This window comes from Coregonus clupeaformis, unplaced genomic scaffold (assembly GCF_020615455.1).
Source record: "Coregonus clupeaformis isolate EN_2021a unplaced genomic scaffold, ASM2061545v1 scaf1145, whole genome shotgun sequence".
NCBI lineage: Eukaryota > Metazoa > Chordata > Actinopteri > Salmoniformes > Salmonidae > Coregonus > Coregonus clupeaformis.
In genome coordinates this window covers 14288-39025 of record NW_025534599.1, presented here as the reverse complement: position 1 = coordinate 39025, position 24738 = coordinate 14288, and the positions used below count along the sequence as shown (strand labels likewise).

The window sequence follows — 24738 nt, the reverse complement described above, 5'->3', positions numbered from 1 at the left end:
TAACCCACAACCCTGATGTTGCTAGTTAAGCCCCATGCTCTAACCCACAACCCTGGTGTTGCTAGCTAAGCACCATGCTCTAACCCACAACCCTGGTGTTGCTAGTTAAGCACCATGCTCTAACCCACAACCCTGGTGTTGCTAGTTAAGCCCCATGCTCTAACCCACAACCCTGATGTTGCTAGTTAAGCCCCATGCTCTAACCCACAACCCTGGTGTTGCTAGCTAAGCACCATGCTCTAACCCACAACCCTGGTGTTGCTAGTTAAGCACCATGCTCTAACCCACAACCCTGGTGTTGCTAGTTAAGCCCCATGCTCTAACCCACAACACTGGTGTTGCTAGTTAAGCCCCATGCTCTAACCCACAACCCTGGTGTTACTAGTTAAGCCCCATGCTCTAACCCACAACCCTGGTGTTGCTAGTTAAGCACCATGCTCTACCCACAACCCTGGTGTTGCTAGCTAGACCTCATGCTCTAACCCTGGTGTTGCTAGTTAAGCACCATGCTCTAACCCTGGTGTTGCTAATTAAGCACCATGCTCTAACATTGGTGTTGCTAGTTAAGCACCATGCTCTAACCCTGGTGTTGCTAGCTAAGCACCATGCTCTAACCCTGGTGTTGCTAGCTAAGCACCATGCTCTAACCCTGGTGATGCTATCTAAGCACCATGCTCTAACCCTGGTGTTGCTATCTAAGCACCATGCTCTAACCCTGGTGTTGCTATCTAAGCACTGTGCTCTAACCCTGGTGTTGCTATCTAAGCCCCATGCTCTAACCCTGGTGTTGCTATCTAAGCCCCATGCTCTAAGCCTGGTGTTGCTAGCTAAGCCCCATGCTCTAATCCTGGTGTTGCTATCTTAGCACCATGCTCTAACCCTGGTGTTGCTACAGTGAGGAAAAAAAGTATTTGATCCCCTGCTGATTTTGTACGTTTGCCCACTGACAAAGACATGATCAGTCTATACTTTTAATGGTAGGTTTATTTGAACAGTAAGAGACAGAATAACAACAAAATAATCCAGAAAAACGCATGTCAAAAATGTTATAAATTGATTTGCATTTTAATGAGGGAAATAAGTATTTGACCCCTCTGCAAAACATGACTTAGTACTTGGTGGCAAAACCCTTGTTGGCAATCACAGAGGTCAGACGTTTCTTGTAGTTGGCCACCAGGTTTGCACACATCTCAAGAGGGATTTTGTCCCACTCCTCTTTGCAGATCTTCTCCAAGTCATTAAGGTTTCGAGCCTGACATTTGGCAACTCGAACCTTCAGCTCCCTCCACAGATTTTCTATGGGATTAAGGTCTGGAGACTGGCTAGGCCACTCCAGGACCTTAATGTGCTTCTTCTTGAGCCACTCCTTTGTTGCTTTGGCCGTGTGTTTTGGGTCATTGTCATGCTGGAATACCCATCCACGACCCATTTTCAATGCCCTGGCTGAGGTAAGGAGGTTCTCACCCAAGATTTGCTGGTACATGGCGCCGTCCATCGTAAATAAATAAAAATAAAATAAATTGGTCATTTAGCAGACGCTCTTATCCAGAGCGACTTACAGGAGCAATTAGGGTTAAGTGCCTTGCTCAAGGGCACATCGACAGATTTTTCACCTAGTCGGCTTGGGGATTAGAACCAGCGACCTTTCGGTTACTGGTACAACGCTCTTAACCACTAAGCTACCTGCCGCCCTTTGATGCGGTGAAGTTGTCCTGTCCCCTTAGCAGAAAAACACCCCCAAAGCATAATGTTTCCACCTCCATGTTTGACGGTGGGGATGGTGTTCTTGGGGTCATAGGCAGCATTCCTCCTCCTCCAAACACGGCGAGTTGAGTTGATGCCGAAGAGCTCGATTTTGGTCTCATCTGACCACAACACTTTCACCCAGTTCTCCTCTGAATCATTCAGATGTTCATTGGCAAACTTCAGACGGGCCTGTATATGTGCTTTCTTGAGCAGGGTGACCTTGCGGGTGCAGCAGGATTTCAGTCCTTCACGGCGTAGTGTGTTACCAATTGTTTTCTTGGTGACTATGGACCCAGCTACCTTGAGATCATTGACAAGATCCTCCCGTGTAGTTCTGGACTGATTCCTCACCATTCTCATGATCATTGCAACTCCACGAGGTGAGATCATGCATGGAGCCCCAGGCCGAGGGAGATTGACAGTTATTTTGTGTTTCTTCCATTTGCGAATAATTGCACCAACTGTTGTCACCTTCTCACCAAGCTGCTTGGCGATGGTCTTGTAGCCCATTCCAGCCTTGTGTAGGTCTACAATCTTGTCGCTGACATCCTTGGAGAGCTCTTTGGTCTTGGCCATGGTGGAGAGTTTGGAATCTGATTGATTGATTGCTTCTGTGGACAGGTGTCTTTTATACAGGTAACAAACTGAGATTAGGAGTACTCCCTTTAAGAGTGTGCTCCTAATCTCAGTTTGTTACCTGTATAAAAGACACCTGGGAGCCAGAAATCTTTCTGATTGAGAGGGGATCAAATACTTATTTCCCTCATTAAAATGCAAATCAATTTATAACATTTTTGACATGCGTTTTTCTGGATTTTTATGTTGTTATTCTGTCTCTCACTTTTCAAATAAACCTACCATTAAAATTATAGACTGATAATTTCTTTGTCAGTGGGCAAACGTACAAAATCAGAAGGGGATCAAATACTTTTTTCCCTCACTGTATCTAAGCACCATGCTCTAACCCTGGTGTTGCTATATAAGCCCCATGCTCTAACCCTGGTGTTGCTAGCTAAGCCCCATGTTCTAAGCCTGGTGTTGCTAGCTAAGCCCCATGCTCTAACCCTGGTGTTGCTATCTAAGCCCCATGCTCTAACCCTGGTGTTGCTATAAAATAAAAAATAATATGCCATTTAGCAGACGCTTTTATCCAAAGCGACTTACAGTGATGCGTGCATACATTTTTTGTGTATGGGTGGTCCCGGGATCGAACCCACTACCCTGGCGTTACAAGTGCCGTACTCTACCAGCTGAGCTATCTAAGCACCATGCTCTAACCCTGGTGTTGCTATCTAAGCACCATGCTCTAACCCTGGTGTTGCTATCTAAGCACCATGTTCGAACCCTGGTGTTGCTATATAAGCTCCATGCTCTAACCCTGGTGTTGCTATCTAAGCACCATGCTCTAACCCTGGTGTTGCTATCTAAGCACCATGCTCTAACCCTGGTGTTGCTATCTAAGCCCCATGCTCTAACCCTGGTGTTGCTATCTAAGCTCCATGCTCTAACCCTGGTGTTGCTATCTAAGCACCAGGCTCTAACCCTGGTGTTGCTATCTAAGCACCATGCTCTAACCCTGGTGTTGCTATCTAAGCACCATGCTCTAACCCTGGTGTTGCTATCTAAGCACCATGCTCTAACCCTGGTGTTGCTATCCAAGCACCATGCTCTAACCCTGGTGTTGCTATCTAAGCACCATGCTCTAACCCTGGTGTTGCTATCTAAGCACCATGCTCTAACCCTGGTGTTGCTATCTAAGCACCATGCTCTAACCCTGGTGTTGCTATCTAAGCACCATGCTCTAACCCTGGTGTTGCTATCTAAGCACCATGCTCTAACTAGCACACTGAGCCATCAGAACCACATAGGAAATTCAGGTACAACAGTCAGTCGACCCCAATCTCACTAAGGGAGAAGAGAGCAGAAAGCCTTTTCATTTTTGATTTGCAGCTGAATGCATTGAAACACCCACTGTTCCACCATGGGATACTTGCTGGGTGGTAGCCATGGTAACCCACTTGATCTTGCAGAACGCATAGGCAGTAGGCCTCGTGTCTCGCTGCAGTGAGCGAGATATATGATAATATTATCCACTACTGTAAAACTGGAGAAACATAGAGAGAGAGAGAGAGAGAGAGAGAGAGAGAGAGAGAGAGAGAGAGAAGCATTATTCTTCGCTGAGGGGGGTCCTCTGTAGCTAAAACTTATTTAAATTAACTTCTCAAAGTGTGATGAAGTCCCACTTCTCTCTCTGTTCAGAAGGGCAAGTAACACGTAATACTAAAATAAAAAACACCACACATTTTTACATGAGTGGAAAGACAAGTGAAGATACTGTCACAAAGTAATTCAGGCTATTAATTAACTTCTCAAAGAAGTTCCACTTCTCTCTCAGTTCAGAATGCAAGTAACACGTAATACTAGGAGTGTGGCTATTCTCCAGTCCTGAGGAACTACTTTCAAGAGAGAGAAGTATCAAACATTCCCGAGTGGCGCAGCGGTCTAAGGCACTGCATCTCAGTGCTTGAGGCGTCACTACAGACCCCCTGGTTAGATTCCAGGCTGTATCACAACCGGCCGTGATTGGGAGTACCATAGGGCAACGCACAATTGGCCCAGCGTCGTCCGGGTTTGGCCGGTGTAGGCCGTCATTGTAAAAAATAATTTGTTCTTAACTGACTTGCCTAGTTCAATAAAGGTTAATAATAAATTCATTGTTGTTTGATCAAGGTTTTCAAAACTAATGAGTGGAACGTAATGAATTGATAATGAAAGCAAATTGACATGGACACATCTGAGACATAATACTGGATGTGGAAGCTGAATTCTAGTTGACATCTTGCCTCTGCATCACTTTGTCAAGGAGACCTATTGGTCTCACAAAGGAAACACATGTTCACGGAAGAGACAACATTAAGCTGTGATTTAAATCCTCTCTTCCTCACCCTAAAGACACATTGAGGCTCTTCAAGGCTTGGATTGATCTGTGCCCCCCACACTACACTACACTCTACAGAGCAAAGGGCTGGTACTGACAGGGAGAGGGGGTGTGTGTTCAAATCTCTCCCCATCCCAATGACAACTCTGGCCTACTCTTTGAAGTGTGGCAACACCATGTCAGTTTCTGGTGGGCGGTCCCTCCCAGTCCCATGTGTTGTCTCAGCTGGATACTTCCTAGTCCGTTGTGCTAACGGCTGTTATGCGAGACGGCCAAAAGAGGCCCAGGCTGGTACTGTAATACCTTTTTCACACTACAGCGCCAACCCAAACCGTACTGTGCTGGCTCGGAGTGTATCTTTTCACATTGTCCTTTCCATCACGGTTCAAACCACTATGGTGGATGAATAATCAGGGCAGCACAGTACAGCTGCACTTGGCTCGGTAGTGTTAAAAGCATATAGGCTGGTCGGAGGAGCCGGCACAAGTTCTGTTGGATAAAAGCCTGGCAGTGTCTCAATAACTTGACATTGGAGATGTTCCCTGGTGAACAGCTAGTGGGCAATGGATGTGGGCATACAGGGAAGTCAGCCAAGGGATAACCAGATCCATAAATATACATGCATATATACTGCTTCCATAGACATAATTATATGGCTCTGAGGATAACAGGAGAAATACAATTAGGAGCTCCATATCCTCTTTTTTTGGGCATGCCTTTCGATTCACTTTCCAAACATGTGTGTAATGGTATTCTGAACATCTACAGGTCATGAGCCCTCACATTCTGATGATACAGTAATATGGGCTGTATCTTTATGGTGCATCATTGGTGTGTTCATACAGAGTACATCAACATACTGTTCTGCTCTACCATGAGGATGTCCCTGAGCTGCCTAGGTCTAGTGGTGGAAGGATACAGTGGTGGAAGGATACAGTGGTGGAAGGATACAGTGGTGGAAGGATACAGTGGTGGAGGGATACAGTGGTGGAAGGATACAGTGCCCACACACTGCCCGCCCTAAGCATGCTGACCTTGGGAAAACACAGTTAATGAACTGTGGCCTGCTGAACGCAGCGCTGCCGTAGACATACTATAACGGTGGGAGTAGGGGTGGTCTATACCTGCTGTGCAGTCCAATGAGCTGCTAACTCACTGTGGGACCATCATGCAGGGACACAGTGAGGGGCCTCAGTACCTCATGAAGACTCTGGATCAGAAATCACCGCAAGTTAGCTTTAAAAAAACTACTAAACTTTTATTTAGCCAAACATTTATTTTACCCGGTTGTTCTATTGAGATCAATATACCTCAAAGACCTGGCTATCCCCTCAGCCACTGGCTTTCGCTATCCTCTCAACAACTACAGGCAAACTATCCCCTCAGCCACTGGCTTTCACAACCCCCTCAGCCACTGGCTTTCACTATCCCCTCAGCCACTGGCTTTCACTATCCCCTCAGTCACTGGCTTTCACTGTCCTCTCAACCACTGGCTTTCACTATCCTCTCAACCACTGGCTTTCACTATCCCCTCAACCACTGGCTTTCACTATCCCATCAACCACTGTCTTTCACTATCCTCTCAACCACTGGCTTTCACTGTCCCCTCAACCACTGGCTTTCACTATCCTCTCAACCACTGTCTTTCACTGTCCCTTCAACCACTGGCTTTCACTGTCCCCTCAACCACTGGCTTTTACTGTCCCCTCAACCACTGGCTTTCACTGTCCCCTCAACCACTGGCTTTCACTATCCGCTCAACCACTGGCTTTCACTATCCTGTCAACAACTACAGGCAAACTATCCCCTCAGCTACTGGCTTTCACTATCCTCTCAACCACTGGCTTTAACTATCCCCTCAGCCACTGGCTTTCACTGTCCTTTCAACCACTGGCTTTCACTATCCCCTCAACCACTGGCTTTCACTATCCTCTCAACCACTGGCTTTCACTATCCTCTCAACCACTGGCTTTCAATATCCCCTCAACCACTGGCTTTCATTGTCCTCTCAACCACTGGCTTTCACTATCCCCTCAACCACTGGCTTTCACTATCCCCTCAACCACTGGCTTTCACTGTCCCCTCAACCACTGGCTTTCACTATCCCCTCAACCACTGGCTTTCACTATCCCCTCAACCACTGGCTTTCACTATCCTCTCAACCACTGGCTTTCACTATCCTCTCAACCACTGGCTTTCAATATCCCCTCAGCCACTGGCTTTCAATATCCCCTCAGCCACTGGCTTTTACTATCCCCTCAACCACTGGTTTTCACTATCCTCTCAACAACTACAGGCAAACTATCCCCTCAGCCACTGGCTTTCACTATCCCCTCAGCCACTGGCTTTCATTGTCCTCTCAACCACTGGCTTTCACTATCCCCTCAACCACTGGCTTTCACTGTCCCCTCAACCACTGGCTTTCACTATCCCCTCAACCACTGGCTTTCACTGTCCCCTCAACCACTGGCTTTCACTATCCCCTCAACCACTGGCTTTCACTGTCCCCTCAACCACTGTCTTTCACTGTCCCCTCAACCACTGTCTTTCACTATCCTCTCAACCACTGGCTTTCACTATCCCCTCAGCCACTGGCTTTCATTGTCCTCTCAACCACTGGCTTTCACTATCCCCTCAACCACTGGCTTTCACTGTCCCCTCAACCACTGGCTTTCACTATCCCCTCAACCACTGGCTTTCACTGTCCCCTCAACCACTGGCTTTCACTATCCCCTCAACCACTGGCTTTCACTGTCCCCTCAACCACTGGCTTTCACTATCCCCTCAACCACTGGCTTTCACTGTCCCCTCAACCACTGGCTTTCACTATCCCCTCAACCACTGGCTTTCACTGTCCCCTCAACCACTGTCTTTCACTGTCCCCTCAACCACTGTCTTTCACTATCCTCTCAACCACTGGCTTTCACTATCCCCTCAGCCACTGGCTTTCATTGTCCTCTCAACCACTGGCTTTCACTATCCCCTCAACCACTGGCTTTCACTGTCCCCTCAACCACTGGCTTTCACTATCCCCTCAACCACTGGCTTTCACTGTCCCCTCAACCACTGGCTTTCACTTTCCCCTCAACCACTGGCTTTCACTATCCCCTCAACCACTGGCTTTCACTGTCCCCTCAACCACTGGCTTTCACTATCCCCTCAACCACTGGCTTTCACTGTCCCCTCAACCACTGTCTTTCACTGTCCCCTCAACCACTGTCTTTCACTATCCTCTCAACCACTGGCTTTCACTGTCCCCTCAACCACTGGCTTTCACTATCCCCTCAACCACTGGCTTTCACTGTCCCCTCAACCACTGGCTTTCACTATCCCCTCAACCACTGGCTTTCACTGTCCCCTCAACCACTGGCTTTCACTGTCCCCTCAACCACTGGCTTTCACTATCCTCTCAACCACTGGCTTTCACTATCCCCTCAACCACTGTCTTTCACTATTCCCTCAACCACTGGCTTTCACTATCCCCTCAGCCACAAGCTTTCACTGTCCTCTCACCCACAGAGCGTCAAATTAGCATTGAATACATAAACATGAGTTTGACATTGGTTACGGAACAGTTTGCTAGCTTTCAGTAGTGGCAATGTCTATAGCTTCATAGTGACGCACTAAAATATCCCATAGTTTTAGGAGCACTACAGTACATAAACTGATGTGGAGCCATCCAGCTGCTGCTGAGGAGTGCTATACAACACTAATAGATTGCATTGTGTTGCTATGGTCTCTTTTTGTCTCCATATTTTGTGTGTGTGTGTGTAGCTTTATCCAGATACTGCTGGTGGGTGGCGAGGGAGGGAGGGTTACAGAGAGTGACCACAGATGGGAAAAGGCCAAACCCACACAAACAGATTGGGAGGCTGTGATATCTGGCAAGCGGAGGGTGAAAAATAGCGTCGGTTTAAACCGTGAAGTCAACTGGAGATGGATTGATTTGTGGTAACCCCGCAGAGCAACTTCTGTGCAGCAGATTGATGCTTCATTGTGAGAGACAGGAAGCCCAAACTGGATCCAAAATTCACATGATACTGTATTCACTAACAAGTCAAACTGGGTCCAAGATTCAAATACTGTTTTCCTCACTAACAAGGGAGATACATGTTCTGTGCTGCCTCCGTGGCCAATACTTAATCACTTAATCTCTCTCTCTCTCTCTCTCTCTCTCTCTCTCTCTCTCTCTCTCTCTCTCTCTCTCTCTCTCTCTCTCTCTCTCTCTCTCTCTCTCTCTCTCTCTCTCTCTCTCTCTCTCTCTCTCTCTCTCTCTCTCTCTCTCTCTCTCTCTCTCTCTCTCTCTCTCTCTCTCTCTCTCTCTCTCTCTCTCTCTCTCAATAAAGAGAATGGTACAGTTGAAAATGCTTTTCATTCGTTGGTAATGATTCAACGGTGCTGAAGTGGTTGATAAACAGGAAACTTCAACCAATTAAACTGATCAACTCCTTTATGTAGCCTTTACTTAAATCATGACACAACTGTTTCTTGTGCTGAGAGAAGAACTGTCTTCGATACATCATGAAAGCTTGGCTGCCTCTCTCTTTGGTTCACTGACATAAAGACAGTAACTACATATTCCCAGCTCAGTTTAATTATAATTCCAGAGCTACATATGAGTGCCCTCCTCTGGATGTGTTGGGCCAAAAGTACAACCCAAGTCACCCAAGCATTACATTCCTCGCTCCCTATAAAGCCTTACTATAGGCCTTCTGTGACTCTGTGAAATTCCCAAACTGCAAACCTTCTGTCAAATTACGTAACTACATGATGGGCTCCCGAGTGGCGCAGCGATCTAAGGCACTGCATCTCAGTGCTTGAGGCGTCACTACAGACCCCCTGGTTCGATTCCAGGCTGTATCACAACCGGCCGTGATTGGGAGTCCCATAGGGCGGCGCACAATTGGCCCAGCGTCGTCCGGGTTTGGCCTGTGTAGGCCGTCATTGTAAATAAGAATTTGTTCTTAACTGACTTGCCTAGTTAAATAAAGGTAAAATAAAAATAAATGTAAAACGTCTGTTGTTTGAGAAATCGTAGACTAATCCGTAATGTAGTGATATGAATAAGTGCTCAGAATACAATACTTATCTGTTATGTAACACAGAGCTCTCAGAAAGTATTCACACCCCTTGACTTATTAAACATTTTGTTGTGTTACAGCCGGAATTTAAAATGGATTAAATATAAACATCTACACACAATACCCCATAATGACAGGTGAAAACATGTTTTTAGAAATGTTTGCAAATTTATTGAAAATGAAATACAGAAATATCTCATTTACATTTCAGTCAATTAGCAGACACTCTTATCCAGAGTGACTTACAGTTAGTGAGTGTATACATTTTTCATACTGGCCCCACGTGGGAATCGAACCCACAACCCTGGCGTTGCAAGCGCCATGCTCTACCAACTGAGCTACATAAGTATTCACAGCCCTGAGTCAATACATGTTAGAATCACCTTTGGCAGCGATTACAACTGTGAGTCTTTCTGGGTAAGTCTCTAAGAGCTTTGAACACCTGGATTGTACAATATTTGCACACTTGAAGAATTTTACTTTTTAAAATTCTTCAAGCTCTGTCAAATTGGTTGTTGATCATAACTAAACAGCCATTTTCAAGTCTTGCTATAGATTTTCAAGCTGATTTAAGTCAAAACTGTAACTAGGCCACTCAGGAACATTCAATGTTGTCTTGGTCAACCCAATGTATATTGGGCCTTGTGTTTCAGGGTATTGTCCTGCAATATTGTCTCCGTGTCTGTGGCACTAGTTTCCTCTAGGATTTTGCCTGTGCTTAGCTCTATTCCGTTTATTTTTATCCTAAAAAAACTCCCTAGTCCTTGCCGATGACAAGCATACCCATAACCTGATGCAGCCACCACCATGCTTGAAAATATGAAGAGTGGTACTCAGTGTTGTGTTGGATTTGCCCCAAACATAACGCTTTATATTCAGGACATAAAGTTGATTTCTTTGCCACATTTTTTGCAGTTTTACTTTAGTCCCTTATTGCAAACAAGATGCATGATTCTGTAAAGGCTTCCTTCTTTTCACTCTGTCATTTAGGTTAGTATTGTGGAGTAACTACAATGTTGTTGATCCACCCTCAGTTTTCTCCATTGAACTCTGTAACTGTTTTAAAGTCACCATTGGCCTCATGGTGAAATCCCTGAGCCGTTTCCTTCCTCTCAGGCAACTGGGTTAGGAAGGACGCCTGTGTCTTTGTAGTGACTGGATTTATTATTTGACTTTTGACTCTTGAACATATTTAGGCTTGCCATAACAAAGGGGTTGAATACCTATTGACTCAAGACATTTCAGCTTTTCATTTGTAATTAATTTGTAGAAATGTCTAAAAACATAATTTGACATTATGGAGTATTGTGTGTAGGCCAGTGACACAACATCTCAATGTAAACTAGATTGACCTCAATGACACAAACACACACACACACACACACACACCTTGTAGTTAATTACTCCGCTTTTGGCCTTTGACTTTTAACATTCTAACTACTTGTTTTTTTCATTATGCACAAGCTAATATATCAGTGGTCGCAAAAATAACAACAACAGCCGACCGGTATGTTTGTTGGTGGTTGGTTTTACATTGACTAGACACAGTAAATGTATCTCTTCCAAACTGCTGGTAAACTAATACAGTGATATGGTCTATACACACTAGGAGTTGAAAAATGCAGAGGGTGGGTTGCACCAACATGTATTAGATAGGCCTGTATTAGATAGGCCTGTATTAGATAGGCCTGTATTAGATGGGCCTGTATTAGATGGGCCTGTATTAGATGGGCCTGTATTAGATGGGCCTGTATTAGATGGGCCTGTATTAGATGGGCAACATTTACAACATCTAGATTAGCTCTAATCTACAATCATTGTAATTTCATTTGATCCAACCCACCCAGTGTGGGTCAATGATAGCCATGACTTCAACTCCACTAGACCACTGTATCCCAGCCCTCACCCTGTGAGCCACCTGCACCAGCCCAGAGCTTCTTCTTGCCTTTCAGCCTCTCTGTTGGGGGTTGATTTTGTATTGATGATACACTAATACAGTGATATGGTCTACACATGCATTTTAGATTTTGAGTGAAGAGGCGTCTGACAGCGATAGACATTAGAACTCCAACCTCTCTAAAGAACTGTATCCCCATATCTCTCCCTCTGAGCCACCTTCGCCCCTGAGCACTTCCTTTCAAACATGGAAAACATATTTCCCTCTTCCAGTCAAAGTGCAACGCACCCCCCCCCACCCAGCAACACACTCACATTTCAGTCCACTCCTTTCCTCATTAGATTTCAACACCTTCCTCTCCATGGTAACCCTGCCTGACAATGTTCTTGGTGAATGTCTATATACTCCTCTTGCCCTCTCAACCTCTCCCTCTCAGAGGCTGCCTCCCAAATGGCAGCATTTCCCCTATATCCCTCAAACTCAACAAACTCAACGACCTCCAAGCCAGTTCCACTGAGTTTTTTCACTTGTTCCCCTCTAATCAGGGACTGGTTTAGACCTGGGACACCAGGTGGGTGCAATTAATTATCAGGTAGAACAGAAAACCAGCAGGCTCCGGACCTCAGAGTTGAATCCCACTGCCCTATAGTATATAGTGCACTACCTTTGGCCATGGCTTATAGGGCTCTCTGTTAAACATTTGGGACACATACCCTATCTAAGACAGGCTCCGCTCTGCCTCGAGCATTAGGTAGGATGAATAAATGATTGCGATCCTGCTCACTGGAATAGGAATATTCACGTTTGTGTCTGCATGGCTTTACTGTAGTGAGTGCTGAGGAGGCTAGGAGGCCATGTAATCCATCAGTAAATGCTTGTCCTTGATATGAATCCATCCTGGTTGAATAATGAATGATACAGATTACCGAAGAAGGTCTTGTGTACCACTGTTGGGCATGAGGATAACTCTCCTCTACACCGCCATCTCTTTTCCCCCGCTGGAAACTCCTTGTCTGTGTCCAAAATGGCAGCCGAGTCCCTATTTAGTGCAATAGTTTTGACCAAGGCCCATGGTCAAAAGTAGTGAACTAAATAGGGAATAGTGTGCCATTTGGGACGTATGCCTTTTGTGAGAGATTAAACATTGATCATATTATGTAATATGTTTATTATATATTACATTCTTCCTTCTTAATTCTGGGTCTCCTTTCCTCTGGTGGACTGGTAGGTCTCTATGTATGGAAAAAAATATAGCATCTTGCTGTACTGCTAGAGATGGCAGTCTTCGTGTGTGTGTGTGTGTGTGTGTGTGTGTCAGTGTACGTGGTGTGTGTATGTATGCGTGTGTGTAGATGGCAGTCTTACCTTGAGGTGCATTGGCATCGCAGTTCTTGGTAGTCCCAGTGGTATTACTCCCTAGTGGCATCGGGCTCTGATCAAAAACAAACAAACAAACAAAACACACACACAAAAAGAGGCATGTTTCTCTTCTCCATAGCAAACAAAGTATCCAGTACTGTTTGTTTGCTATAATATGAAGGATGTGCACTTAAACTAACTGAGCGTACACAGTTTTCCATTAAACTCAAAAGCAATCCAGGAAATAAAACATGTATGTATGGTAATCATACTGGTATGTGTGTTCCACCAAGGTGTGTAGCTAATGTAGCTAAGGCAGCTAATATAGCTAATGCAGCAAATGCATCAAATGTAGCTAATGTAGCTAATGTAGTGAATGCAGCTAGGCAGCTAATGCAGCTAATGTAGCGAATGCTCCGAATGTAGCTAATGCAATGACTGTTTGTTATCATATTTTGGTGTACTGCCATTTACATTTAAAAGCACATGTTTATCCTTCAACCAACCATGAACCAAAGCCAAGTTTAATTCCATGACAATTGGCCAATACCCTAGACAATACAACAACAACAACAGGACATAATCATTATGAAGGAGAAACAAAGAACAAGCCAATAGAGATTCAAATCAAATCAAAAGGAATGGCAGCTGTTTACCAGACTGAAATACATTTCACTGTCAGTACTGTACATTATATCCACCAATTTAGAAGGATATAACCAAACCTCACTCCTTCAGGAGGATTCAGGACGACGTAACCCTCACTCCTTCAGGAGGATGTAACCCTCACTCCTTCAGGAGGATGTAACACTCACTCCTTCAGGAGGATGTAACCCTCACTCCTCACTCCTTCAGGAGGATTCAGGACGATGTAACCCTCACTCCTTCAGGAGGATGTAACCCTCACTCCTCACTCCTTCAGGAGGATGTAACCCTCACTCCTTCAGGAGGATGTAACATTAACTCCTTCAGGAGGATTCAGGAGGATGTAACCCTCACTCCTCACTCCTTCAGGAGGATGTAACCCTCACTCATTAAGGAGGATGTAACCCTCACTCCTTCAGGAGGATGTAACCCTCACTCATTAAGGAGGATGTAACCCTCACTCCTTCAGGAGGATGTAACCCTCACTCCTCACTCCTTCAGGAGGATGTAACCCTCACTCCTTCAGGAGGATTCAGGTGGATGTAACCATCACTCCTTCAGGAGGATGTAACCCTCACTCATTAAGGAGGATGTAACCCTCACTCCTTCAGGAGGATGTAACCCTCACTCATTAAGGAGGATGTAACCCTCACTCCTCACTCCTTCAGGAGGATGTAACCCTCACTCCTTCAGGAGGATGTAACATTAACTCCTTCAGGAGGATTCAGGACGACGTAACCCTCACTCCTTCAGGAGGATGTAACCCTCACTCCTTCAGGAGGATGTAACACTCACTCCTTCAGGAGGATGTAACCCTCACTCCTCACTCCTTCAGGAGGATTCAGGACGATGTAACCCTCACTCCTTCAGGAGGATGTAACCCTCACTCCTCACTCCTTCAGGAGGATGTAACCCTCACTCCTTCAGGAGGATGTAACATTAACTCCTTCAGGAGGATTCAGGAGGATGTAACCCTCACTCCTCACTCCTTCAGGAGGATGTAACCCTCACTCATTAAGGAGGATGTAACCCTCACTCCTTCAGGAGGATGTAACCCTCACTCATTAAGGAGGATGTAACCCTCACTCCTTCAGGAGGATGTAACCCTCACTCCTCACTCCTTCAGGAGGATGTAACCCTCACTCCTTCAGGAGGATTCAGGTGGATGTAACCATCACTCCTTCAGGAGGATGTAACCCTCACTCATTAAGGAGGATGTAACCCTCACTCCTTCAGGAGGATGTAACCCTCACTCATTAAGGAGGATGTAACCCTCACTCCTCACTCCTTCAGGAGGATGTAACCCTCACTCCTTCAGGAGGATGTAACATTAACTCCTTCAGGAGGATTCAGGAGGATGTAACCCTCACTCCTCACTCCTTCAGGAGGATGTAACCCTCACTCATTAAGGAGGATGTAACCCTCACTCCTTCAGGAGGATGTAACCCTCACTCCTCACTCCTTCAGGAGGATGTAACCCTCACTCCTTCAGGAGGATGTAACATTAACTCCTTCAGGAGGATTCAGGTGGATGTAACCATCACTCCTTCAGGAGGATGTAACCCTCACTCCTTCAGAGTTTGTTAGGTTTAATCCACCCAAATTGACACTGAAACCTAAATGGAAGAATGTTAGGGCAGGGCTTAAGTTATAAATCCCCTGGTTTCCTACTACAATGGTTTAGAAGGAGTCGCTGGTATTAATGCCAGAGAGATGATGAATGAGGCTGGGTATAGGGGTGAACTGTAGTGGTGTGTGTGAGTGATGTGGATTTATGCTCATTAAAATATATTTGCTCAGTTCTAACCTTATTAAAGACTTGTTTTTTTACACAAGATTTAACCCCGCCCCCCACACACACACACACACACCACACCCCCACACACCCACCCACCCCCTCCACACACACACACACACACACACACCCACCCAGCCTGTGGTCACCTGCAGCAGGTAGTTCTGACTCCCGTACATGACGTACTGCGGGGCCAGGCTGTAGATCATGAAGCTGGTGTGAAGGACAATCAGCAGTAGAATCATGCAGAGGAAGAGGAGGGCCTGGGGACGGGTTCTCTTGGGTCTGATCTTGTACAGCTGACAGACAACACATTACAGTTAGATTAGTATGTCTGCTGTCAGACAACACATTACAGTTAGATTAGTATGTCTGCTGTCAGTTAGATTAGTATGTCTGCTGTCAGACAACACATTACAGTTAGATTAGTATGTCTGCTGTCAGACAACACATTACAGTTAGATTAGTATGTCTGCTGTCAGTTAGATTAGTATGTCTGCTGTCAGACAACACATTACAGTTAGATTAGTATGTCTGCTGTCAGACAACACATTACAGTTAGATTAGTATGTCTGCTGTCAGACAACACATTACAGTTAGATTAGTATGTCTGCTGTCAGTTAGATTAGTATGTCTGCTGTCAGACAACACATTACAGTTAGATTAGTATGTCTGCTGTCAGACAACACATTACAGTTAGATTAGTATGTCTGCTGTCAGTTAGATTAGTATGTCTGCTGTCAGACAACACATTACAGTTAGATTAGTATGTCTGCTGTCAGACAACACATTACAGTTAGATTAGTATGTCTGCTGTCAGACAACACATTACAGATAGATTAGTATGTCTGCTGTCAGTTAGATTAGTATGTCTGCTGTCAGTTAGATTAGTATGTCTGCTGAACAGTTAGATTAGTATGTCTGCTGTCAGTTAGATTAGTATGTCTGCTGTCAGTTAGATTAGTATGTCTGCTGTCAGTTAGATTAGTATGTCTGCTGTCAGTTAGATTAGTATGTCTGCTGACAGTTAGATTAGTATGTCTGCTGTCAGTTAGATTAGTATGTCTGCTGTCAGTTAGATTAGTATGTCTGCTGACAGTTAGATTAGTATGTCTGCTGTCAGTTAGATTAGTATGTCTGCTGACAGTTAGATGTCTGCTGTCAGTTAGATTAGTATGTCTGCTGTCAGTTAGATGCGTATATCTGCTGTCAGTTAGATGAGTATACAGTTGAAGTTGGAAGTTTACAGACACTTTAGCCAAATACATTTAAACTCAGTTTTTCACAATTCCTGACATTTAATCCTAGTAAAAATTCCCTGTCTTAGGTCAGTTAGGATCACCACTTTATTTTAAGAAGGTGAAATGTCAGAATAATAGTAGAGAGAACGATTTATTTCAGCTTTTATTTATTTCATCACATTCCCATTGAGTCAGAAGTTTACATACACTCAATTAGTATTTGGTAGCATTGCCTTTAAATTGTTTAACTTGGGTCAAACGTTTTGGGTAGCCTTCCACAAGCTTCCCACAATAAGTTGAGTGAATTTTGGCCCACTCCTCCTGACAGAGCTGGTGTAAGGTTTGAAGGCCTCCTTGCTCGCACACACTTTTTCAGTTCTGCCCACAAATGTTCTATAGGATTGAGGTCAGGGCTTTGTGATTGCCACTCCAATACCTTGACTTTGTTGTCCTTAAGCCATTTTGCCACAACTTTGGAAGTATGCTTGGGGTCATTGTCCATTTGGAAGACCCATTTGCGACCAAGCTTTAACTTCCTAACTGATGTCTTGAGATGTTGCTTCAATATATCCACATAATTTTCCTTCCTCATGATGCCATCTATTTTGTGAAGTGCACCAGTCCCTCCTGCAGCAAAGCACCCCTACAGCATGATGCTGCCACCCCCGTGCGTCACGGTTGGGATGGTGTTCTTCGGCTTGCAAGCCTCACCCCCTTTTTCCTCCAAACATAACGATGGTCATTATGGCCAAACAGTTCTATTTTTGTTCCATCAGACCAGAGGACATTTCTCCAAAAAGTACGATCTTTGTCCCCATGTGCAGTTGCAAACCGTAGTCTGGATTTTTTATGGCGGTTTTGGAGCAGTGGCTTCTTCCTTGCTGAGCGGCCTTTCAGGTTATGTCGATATAGGACTCATTTTACTGTGAATATAGATACTTTTGTACCTGTTTTCTCCAGCATCTTCACAAGGTCCTTTGCTGTTGTTCTGGGATTGATTTGCACTTTTCACACCAAAGTACGTTAATCTCTAGGAGACAGAACGTGTCTCCTTCCTGAGCAGTATGACGGCTGTGTGGTCCCATGGTGTTCATACTTGCGTACTATTGTTTGTACAGATGAACGTGGTACCTTCAGGCGTTTGGAAATTGCTCTCAAGGATGAACCAGACTTGTAGAGGTCTACAATTTCTTTTCTGAGGTCTTGGCTGATGTTTTTTAATTTTCCCATGATGTCAAGCAAAGAGACACTGAATTTGAAGGTAGGCCTTGAAATACATCAACATGTACACCTCCAATTGACTCAAATTATGTCAATTAACCTATCAGAAGCTTCTAAAGCCATGACATCATTTTCTGGAATTTTCAAAGCTGTTTAAAGGCACAGTCAACTTAGTGTATGTAAACTTCTGACCCACTGGAATTGTCATACAGTGAATTATAAGTGAAATAATCTGTCTGTAAACAATTGTTGGAAACATTACTTGTGTCATGCACAAAGTAGATGTCCTAACTGACTTGCCAAAACTATAGTTTGTTAAAAAGAAATGTGTGGAGTGGTTGAAAAAACGAGTTTTAATGACTCAACCTAAGTGTATGTAAACTTCCGACTTCAACTGTATCTGCTGTCAGTTAGATTAGTATATCTGCTGTCAGTTAGATTAGTATGTCTGCTGTCAGCGAACACATTACAGTTAGATTAGTATGTCTGCTGTCAGTTAGATTAATATGTCTACTGTCAGTTAGATTAGTATGTCTGCTGTCAGTTAGATTAGTATGTCTGCTGTCAGCGAGATTAGTATGTCTGCTGTCAGTTAGATTAATATGTCTACTGTCAGTTAGATTAGTATGTCTGCTGTCAGTTAGATTAGTATGTCTGCTGTCAGATTAGTATATCTGCTGTCAGTTAGATTAGTATTTCTGCTGTCAGTTAGATTAGTATGTCTGCTGACAGTTAGATTAGTATGTCTGCTGTCAGTTAGATGAGTATATCCGCTGTCAGTTAGATTAGTATATCTGCTGTCAGTTAGATGAGTATGTCTGCTGTCAGTTAGATGAGTATATCTGCTGTCAGTTAGATTAGTATGTCTGCTGTCAGTTAGATTAGTATGTCTGCTGTCAGTTAGATTAGTATGTCTGCTGTCTGTTAGATTAGTATATCTGCTGTCAGTTAGATGAGTATGTCTGCTGTCAGTTAGATTAGTATATCTGCTGTCAGTTAGATGAGTATGTCTGCTGTCAGTTAGATTAGTATATCTGCTGTCAGTTAGATTAGTATGTCTGCCAGCTAGTTAAAAACAATACAGAATGTCTCCTAGGAAGTTATAGAGACAGGAACCATGCAGTTATAGATAGTATGTCTGAAAGATAATCGTGGAAAAAGACAGAAAGCAGGTTAATCTACCCCACATAGGATGTAGCAATGAGATTATATAAAATCTATTATGTGAAAGGGCGAGTGTGTGTGTGTGCGGGGAGCTGTCCTGTCCTTACCCGTATCCAGAAGAACCAGATGCCCATGTTCCTGATGCCGGCCATGGAGGTGAACACAAAGTACATGGTGATCACAGTGATCAGGACATAATCCAACGGGAACACCTGGCAGAAATCAAGTCAAAGGTTAGAGAGCGAGAGAGCGAAAGAACGAGAGAGACGAGAGAGTAAGAGACAGACAGACAGACAGAGAGAGCGAGAGAGAGAGAGACACAGACAGACAGAGAGAGAGAGCGAGAGAGAGAGAGACACAGACAGACAGAGAGAGAGAGAGAGAGACAGAGACAGAGACAGAGATAGAGACAGAGATAGAGAGAGTGTGATAGCTCCCAACTCATTCCTTTTCAACAGGGCATCATCACAGTATCCTGAGGGAAACCAACCACACTCATCGGTGTATAAACACACACATAGTGATAGTTGTGTTGAGATGGGGCAATTAGCAGCAGTAGTCTGCTGTAATGTAACACTCTGTCCTGGCAGTAGTCTGCTGTAATGTAACACTCTGTCCTGGCAGTAGTCTGCTGTAATGTAACACTCTGTCCTGGCAGTAGTCTGCTGTAATGTAACACTCTGTCCTGGCAGTAGTCTGCTGTAATGTAACACACTGTCCTGGCAGTAGTCTGCTGTACTGTAACACTCTGTCCTGGCAGTAGTCTGCTGTAATGTAACACTCTGTCCTGGCAGTAGTCTGCTGTAATGTAACACTCTGTCCTGGCAGTAGTCTGCTGTAATGTAACACTCTGTCCTGGCAGTAGTCTGCTGTAATGTAACACACTGTCCTGGCAGTAGTCTGCTGTAATGTAACACTCTGTCCTGGCAGTAGTCTGCTGTAATGTAACACTCTGTCCTGGCAGTAGTCTGCTGTAATGTAACACTCTGTCCTGGCAGTAGTCTGCTGTCCTGTAACACTCTGTCCTGGCAGTAGTCTGCTGTAATGTAACACTATGTCCTGGCAGTAGTCTGCTGTAATGTAACACACTGTCCTGGCAGTAGTCTGCTGTACTGTAACACTCTGTCCTGGCAGTAGTCTGCTGTAATGTAACACTCTGTCCTGGCAGTAGTCTGCTGTACTGTAACACTCTGTCCTGGCAGTAGTCTGCTGTACTGTAACACTCTGTCCTGGCAGTAGTCTGCTGTAATGTAACACTCTGTCCTGGCAGTAGTCTGCTGTAATGTAACACTCTGTCCTGGCAGTAGTCTGCTGTAATGTAACACTCTGTCCTGGCAGTAGTCTGCTGTAATGTAACACACTGTCCTGGCAGTAGTCTGCTGTAATGTAACACTCTGTCCTGCCAGTAGTCTGCTGTAATGTAACACTCTGTCCTGGCAGTAGTCTGCTGTAATGTAACACTCTGTCCTGGCAGTAGTCTGCTGTACTATAACACTCTGTCCTGGCAGTAGTCTGCTGTCCTGTAACACTCTGTCCTGGCAGTAGTCTGCTGTAATGTAACACTCTGTCCTGGCAGTAGTCTGCTGTAATGTAACACACTGTCCTGGCAGTAGTCTGCTGTAATGTAACACTCTGTCCTGGCAGTAGTCTGCTGTCCTGTAACACTCTGTCCTGGCAGTAGTCTGCTGTAATGTAACACTCTGTCCTGGCAGTAGTCTGCTGTAATGTAACACACTGTCCTGGCAGTAGTCTGCTGTAATGTAACACTCTGTCCTGGCAGTAGTCTGCTGTCCTGTAACACTCTGTCCTGGCAGTAGTCTGCTGTAATGTAACACTCTGTCCTGGCAGTAGTATGTTGTACTGTAACACATTGTCCTGGCCCATTAATCCTCAAAAGTGTAGCCAAGACAATGGAGAGTGTTGAAATACGAGGTGTGTGTGTGTACAGTGGCTTGCGAAAGTATTCACCCCCCTTGGCATTTTTCCTATTTTGTTGCCTTACAACCTGGAAATAAAATGGATTTTGGGGGGTTTGTATAATTTCATTTACACAGCATGCCTACAACTTTGAAGACGCAAAATATTTTTTATTGTGAAACAAACAAGAAGTATGACAAAAAAACTGAAAACTTCAGCGTGCATAACTATTCACCCCCCCCCAATGTCAATATTTTGTAGAGCCATCTTTTGCAGCAATTACAGCTGCAAGTCTCTTGGGGTATGTCTCTATAAGCTTGGCACATCTAGCCACTGGGATTTTGCCCATTCTTCAAGGCAAAACTGCTCCAGCTCCTTCAAGTTGGATGGGTTCCGCTGGTGTACAGCAATCTTTAAGTCATACCACAGATTCTCAATTGGATTGAGGTCCGGGCTTTGACTAGGCCATTCCAATAAATTTAAATGTTTCCCCCTTAAACCACTCAAGTGTTGCTTTAGCAGTATGCTTAGGGTCATTGTCCTGCTGACAGGTTTCCCTCAAGAATGTCCCTGTATTTAGCGTCATCCATCATGCCTTCAATTCTGACCAGTTTCCCAGTCCCTGCCGATGAAATACATCCCCACAGCATGATGCTGCCACCACCATGCTTCACTATGGGGATGGTGTTCTCGGGGTGATGAGAGGAGTTGTGTTTTGCGCCAGACATAGAGTTTTCCTTGATTTTCAAAAAGCTCAATTTTAGTCTCATCTGACCAGAGTACCTTCTTCCATATGTTTGGGGAGTCTCCCACATGCCTTTTGGCGAACACCAAACAAGTTTGCTTTTTTTTCTTTTCTTTAAGCAATGGCTTTTTTCTGGCCACTCTTTCGTAAAGCCCAGCTCTGTGGAGTGTACGGCTTAAAGTGGTCCTATGGACAGATACTCCAATCTCCGCTGTGGAGCTTTGCAGCTCCTTCAGGGTTATCTTTGGTCTCTTTGTTGCCTCTCTGATTAATGCCCTCCTTGCCTGGGCCGTGATTTTGGCGGGCGGCCCTCTCTTGGCAGGTTTGTTGTGGTGCCATATTCTTTAAATGTTTTAATAATGGATTAAATGGTGCTCCGTGGGATGTTCAAAGTTTCAGATATTTTTTTATAACCTAACCCTGATCTATACTTCTCCACAACTTTGTCCCTGACCTGTTTGGAGAGCTCCTTGGTCTCCCTGAGTGGCGCAGTGGTCTAAGGCACTGCATCGCAGTGCTAACTGTGCCACTAGAGATCCTGGTTCGAATCCAGGCTCTGTCGCAGCCGGCCGCGACCGGGAGACTCATGGGCGGCGCACAATTGGCCCAGCGTCGTCCAGGGTAGGGGAGGGAATGGCCGGCAGGGATGTAGCTCAGTTGATAGAGCATGGCGTTTGCAACGCCAGGGTTGTGGGTTCGATTCCCACGGGGGGCCAGTATAAAAAAAATATATGTATTCACTAACTGTAAGTCGCTCTGGATAAGAGCGTCTGCTAAATGACTAAAATGTCAAATTTAAAAATGTTCATGGTGCCGCTTGCTTGGTGGTGCCCCTTGCTTAGTGGTGTTGCAGACTCTGGGGCCTTTCAAAACAGGTGTATATATACTGAGATCATGTGACACTTAGATTGCACACAGGTGGACTTTATTTAACTAATTATGTGACTTCTGAAGGTAATTTGTTGCACCAGATCTTATTTAGGGGCTTCATAGCAAAGGGGGTGAATACATATGTACGCACCAAGCTATTTTTTTCATTTCACTTCACCAATTTTGATTATTTTGTGTATGTCCATTACATGAAATCCAAATAAAAATCAATTTAAATTACAGGTTGTAATGCAACAAAAAATGAAAAACGCCAAGGGGGATGAATACTTTTGCAAGGCACTGTATGTGTGTGTGTGCACGCAAATTGGAGCACGGGAGGGTCAGAGAATGAGTCCAAATCAAAGTATGCGAAACGGAGCACAGAGGGCACTTTTCGAATGCGTACTCTGTTTGTACATATTTTGAAGCATCCACCGATGCAAGCTTCAACGGAAAGTATGCACAGAAATAGGATGCACCCACGTATAAAATGACGCAAAATTTATTGAAATCAATGGAGGCCATTATTTGAGCTGGAGCAAGAGAAATTACACTCCGACTTTGGAATTAAATGTTGCCTATTCACATCTCATATGTTGCCTGACTACAATATTCAATCTTTATACGTTAATAAATACATGCTGCGTTAATTTTAGCATGTTCACCTGACTACAAAACCCACTGTTTGTAGGTCGCAAGCCTGTAGTAAGTTAATAGGGCTAACTGGCTAGCTACTAGTACTGTTTGCTAGCCAGATAGCCACGAAGAATAGTTAGCTAGCTAGCTACTCACAAATAATTGACATCTACCTTGCATAACATTAGTTTTAGGTCATTTTTGCCTGTAAACTATCTGGGTTAGCTACATTATTACGATTCACATATAGCTAGCTGATAGTTATGAAGTAAAACGTTTGCTGTGTTTATATCTTGTTTTTGTCTCTTGCCATTGTCCCGGCTGGAATAAGGTTCAGTGAATGGGTAGCTAGCTACAGTGGGAAAAAAAAGTATTTAGTCAGCCACCAATTGTGCAAGTTCTCCCACTTAAAAAGATGAGAGAGGCCTGTAATTTTCATCATAGGTACACGTCAACTATGACAGACAAATTGAGGAAAAAAGATCCAGAAAATCACATTGTAGGATTTTTAATGAATTTATTTGCAAATTATGGTGGAAAATAAATATTTGGTCACCTACAAACAAGCAAGATTTCTGGCTCTCACAGACCTGTAACTTCTTCTTTAAGAGGCTCCTCTGTCCTCCACTTACGTTACCTGTATTAATGGCACCTGTTTGAACTTGTTATCAGTATAAAAGACACCTGTCCACAACCTCAAACAGTCACACTCCAAACTCCACTATGGCCAAGACCAAATAGCTGTCAAAGGACACCAGAAACAAAATTGTAGACCTGCACCAGGCTGGGAAGACTGAATCTGCAACAGGTAAGCAGCTTGGTTTGAAGAAATCAACTGTGGAGCAATTATTAGGAAATGGAAGATACAAGACCACTGATAATCTCCCTCCTCGATCTGGGGCTCCACGCAAGATCTCACCCCGTGGGGTCAAAATGATCACAAGAACGGTGAGCAAAAATCCCGAACCACACAGGGGGACCTAGTGAATGACCTGCAGAGAGCTGGGACCAAAGTAACAAAGCCTACCATCAGTAACACACTACGCCGCCAGGGACTAAAATCCTGCAGTGCCAGACGTGTCCCCCCTGCCTTAAGCCAGTACATGTCCAGGCCCATCTGAAGTTTGCTAGGAGTGCATTTGGATGATCCAGAAGAGGATTGGGAGAATGTCCTATGAAACCAAAATATAACTTTTTGGTAAAAACTCAACTCGTCGTGTTTGGAGGACAAAGAATGCTGAGTTGCATCCAAAGAACACCATACCCTACTGTGAAGCATGGGGGTGGTAACATCATGCTTTGGGGCTGTTTTTCTGCAAATGGACCAGGACGACTGATCCGTGTAAAGGAAAGAATGAATGGGGCCATGTATCGTGAGATTTTGAGTGAAAACCTCCTTCCATCAGCAAGGGCATTGAAGATGAAACGTGTCTGGGTCTTTCAGCATGACAATGATCCCAAACACACTGCCCGGCAACGGGAG

At 44.6% G+C, this 24738-nt stretch overlaps 1 protein-coding gene across 2 annotated transcripts in view; it reads right to left on the bottom strand.

Annotated features, from left to right (window-relative positions):
* The window catches only part of LOC121553929 (lysosomal cobalamin transport escort protein LMBD1), a gene marked incomplete at its 5' end in the record, with an annotated part of 73160 nt that overhangs the window by 35864 nt on the left and 12558 nt on the right, over positions 1-24738 (bottom strand). The window contains 3 exon segments of one of the 2 annotated variants that reach the window (XM_045217611.1): positions 13028-13094; positions 15596-15760; positions 19195-19299. In XM_045217611.1, the coding sequence (XP_045073546.1) occupies positions 13028-13094; positions 15596-15760; positions 19195-19299 (337 nt within the window). 2 annotated transcript variants of the gene reach the window in all.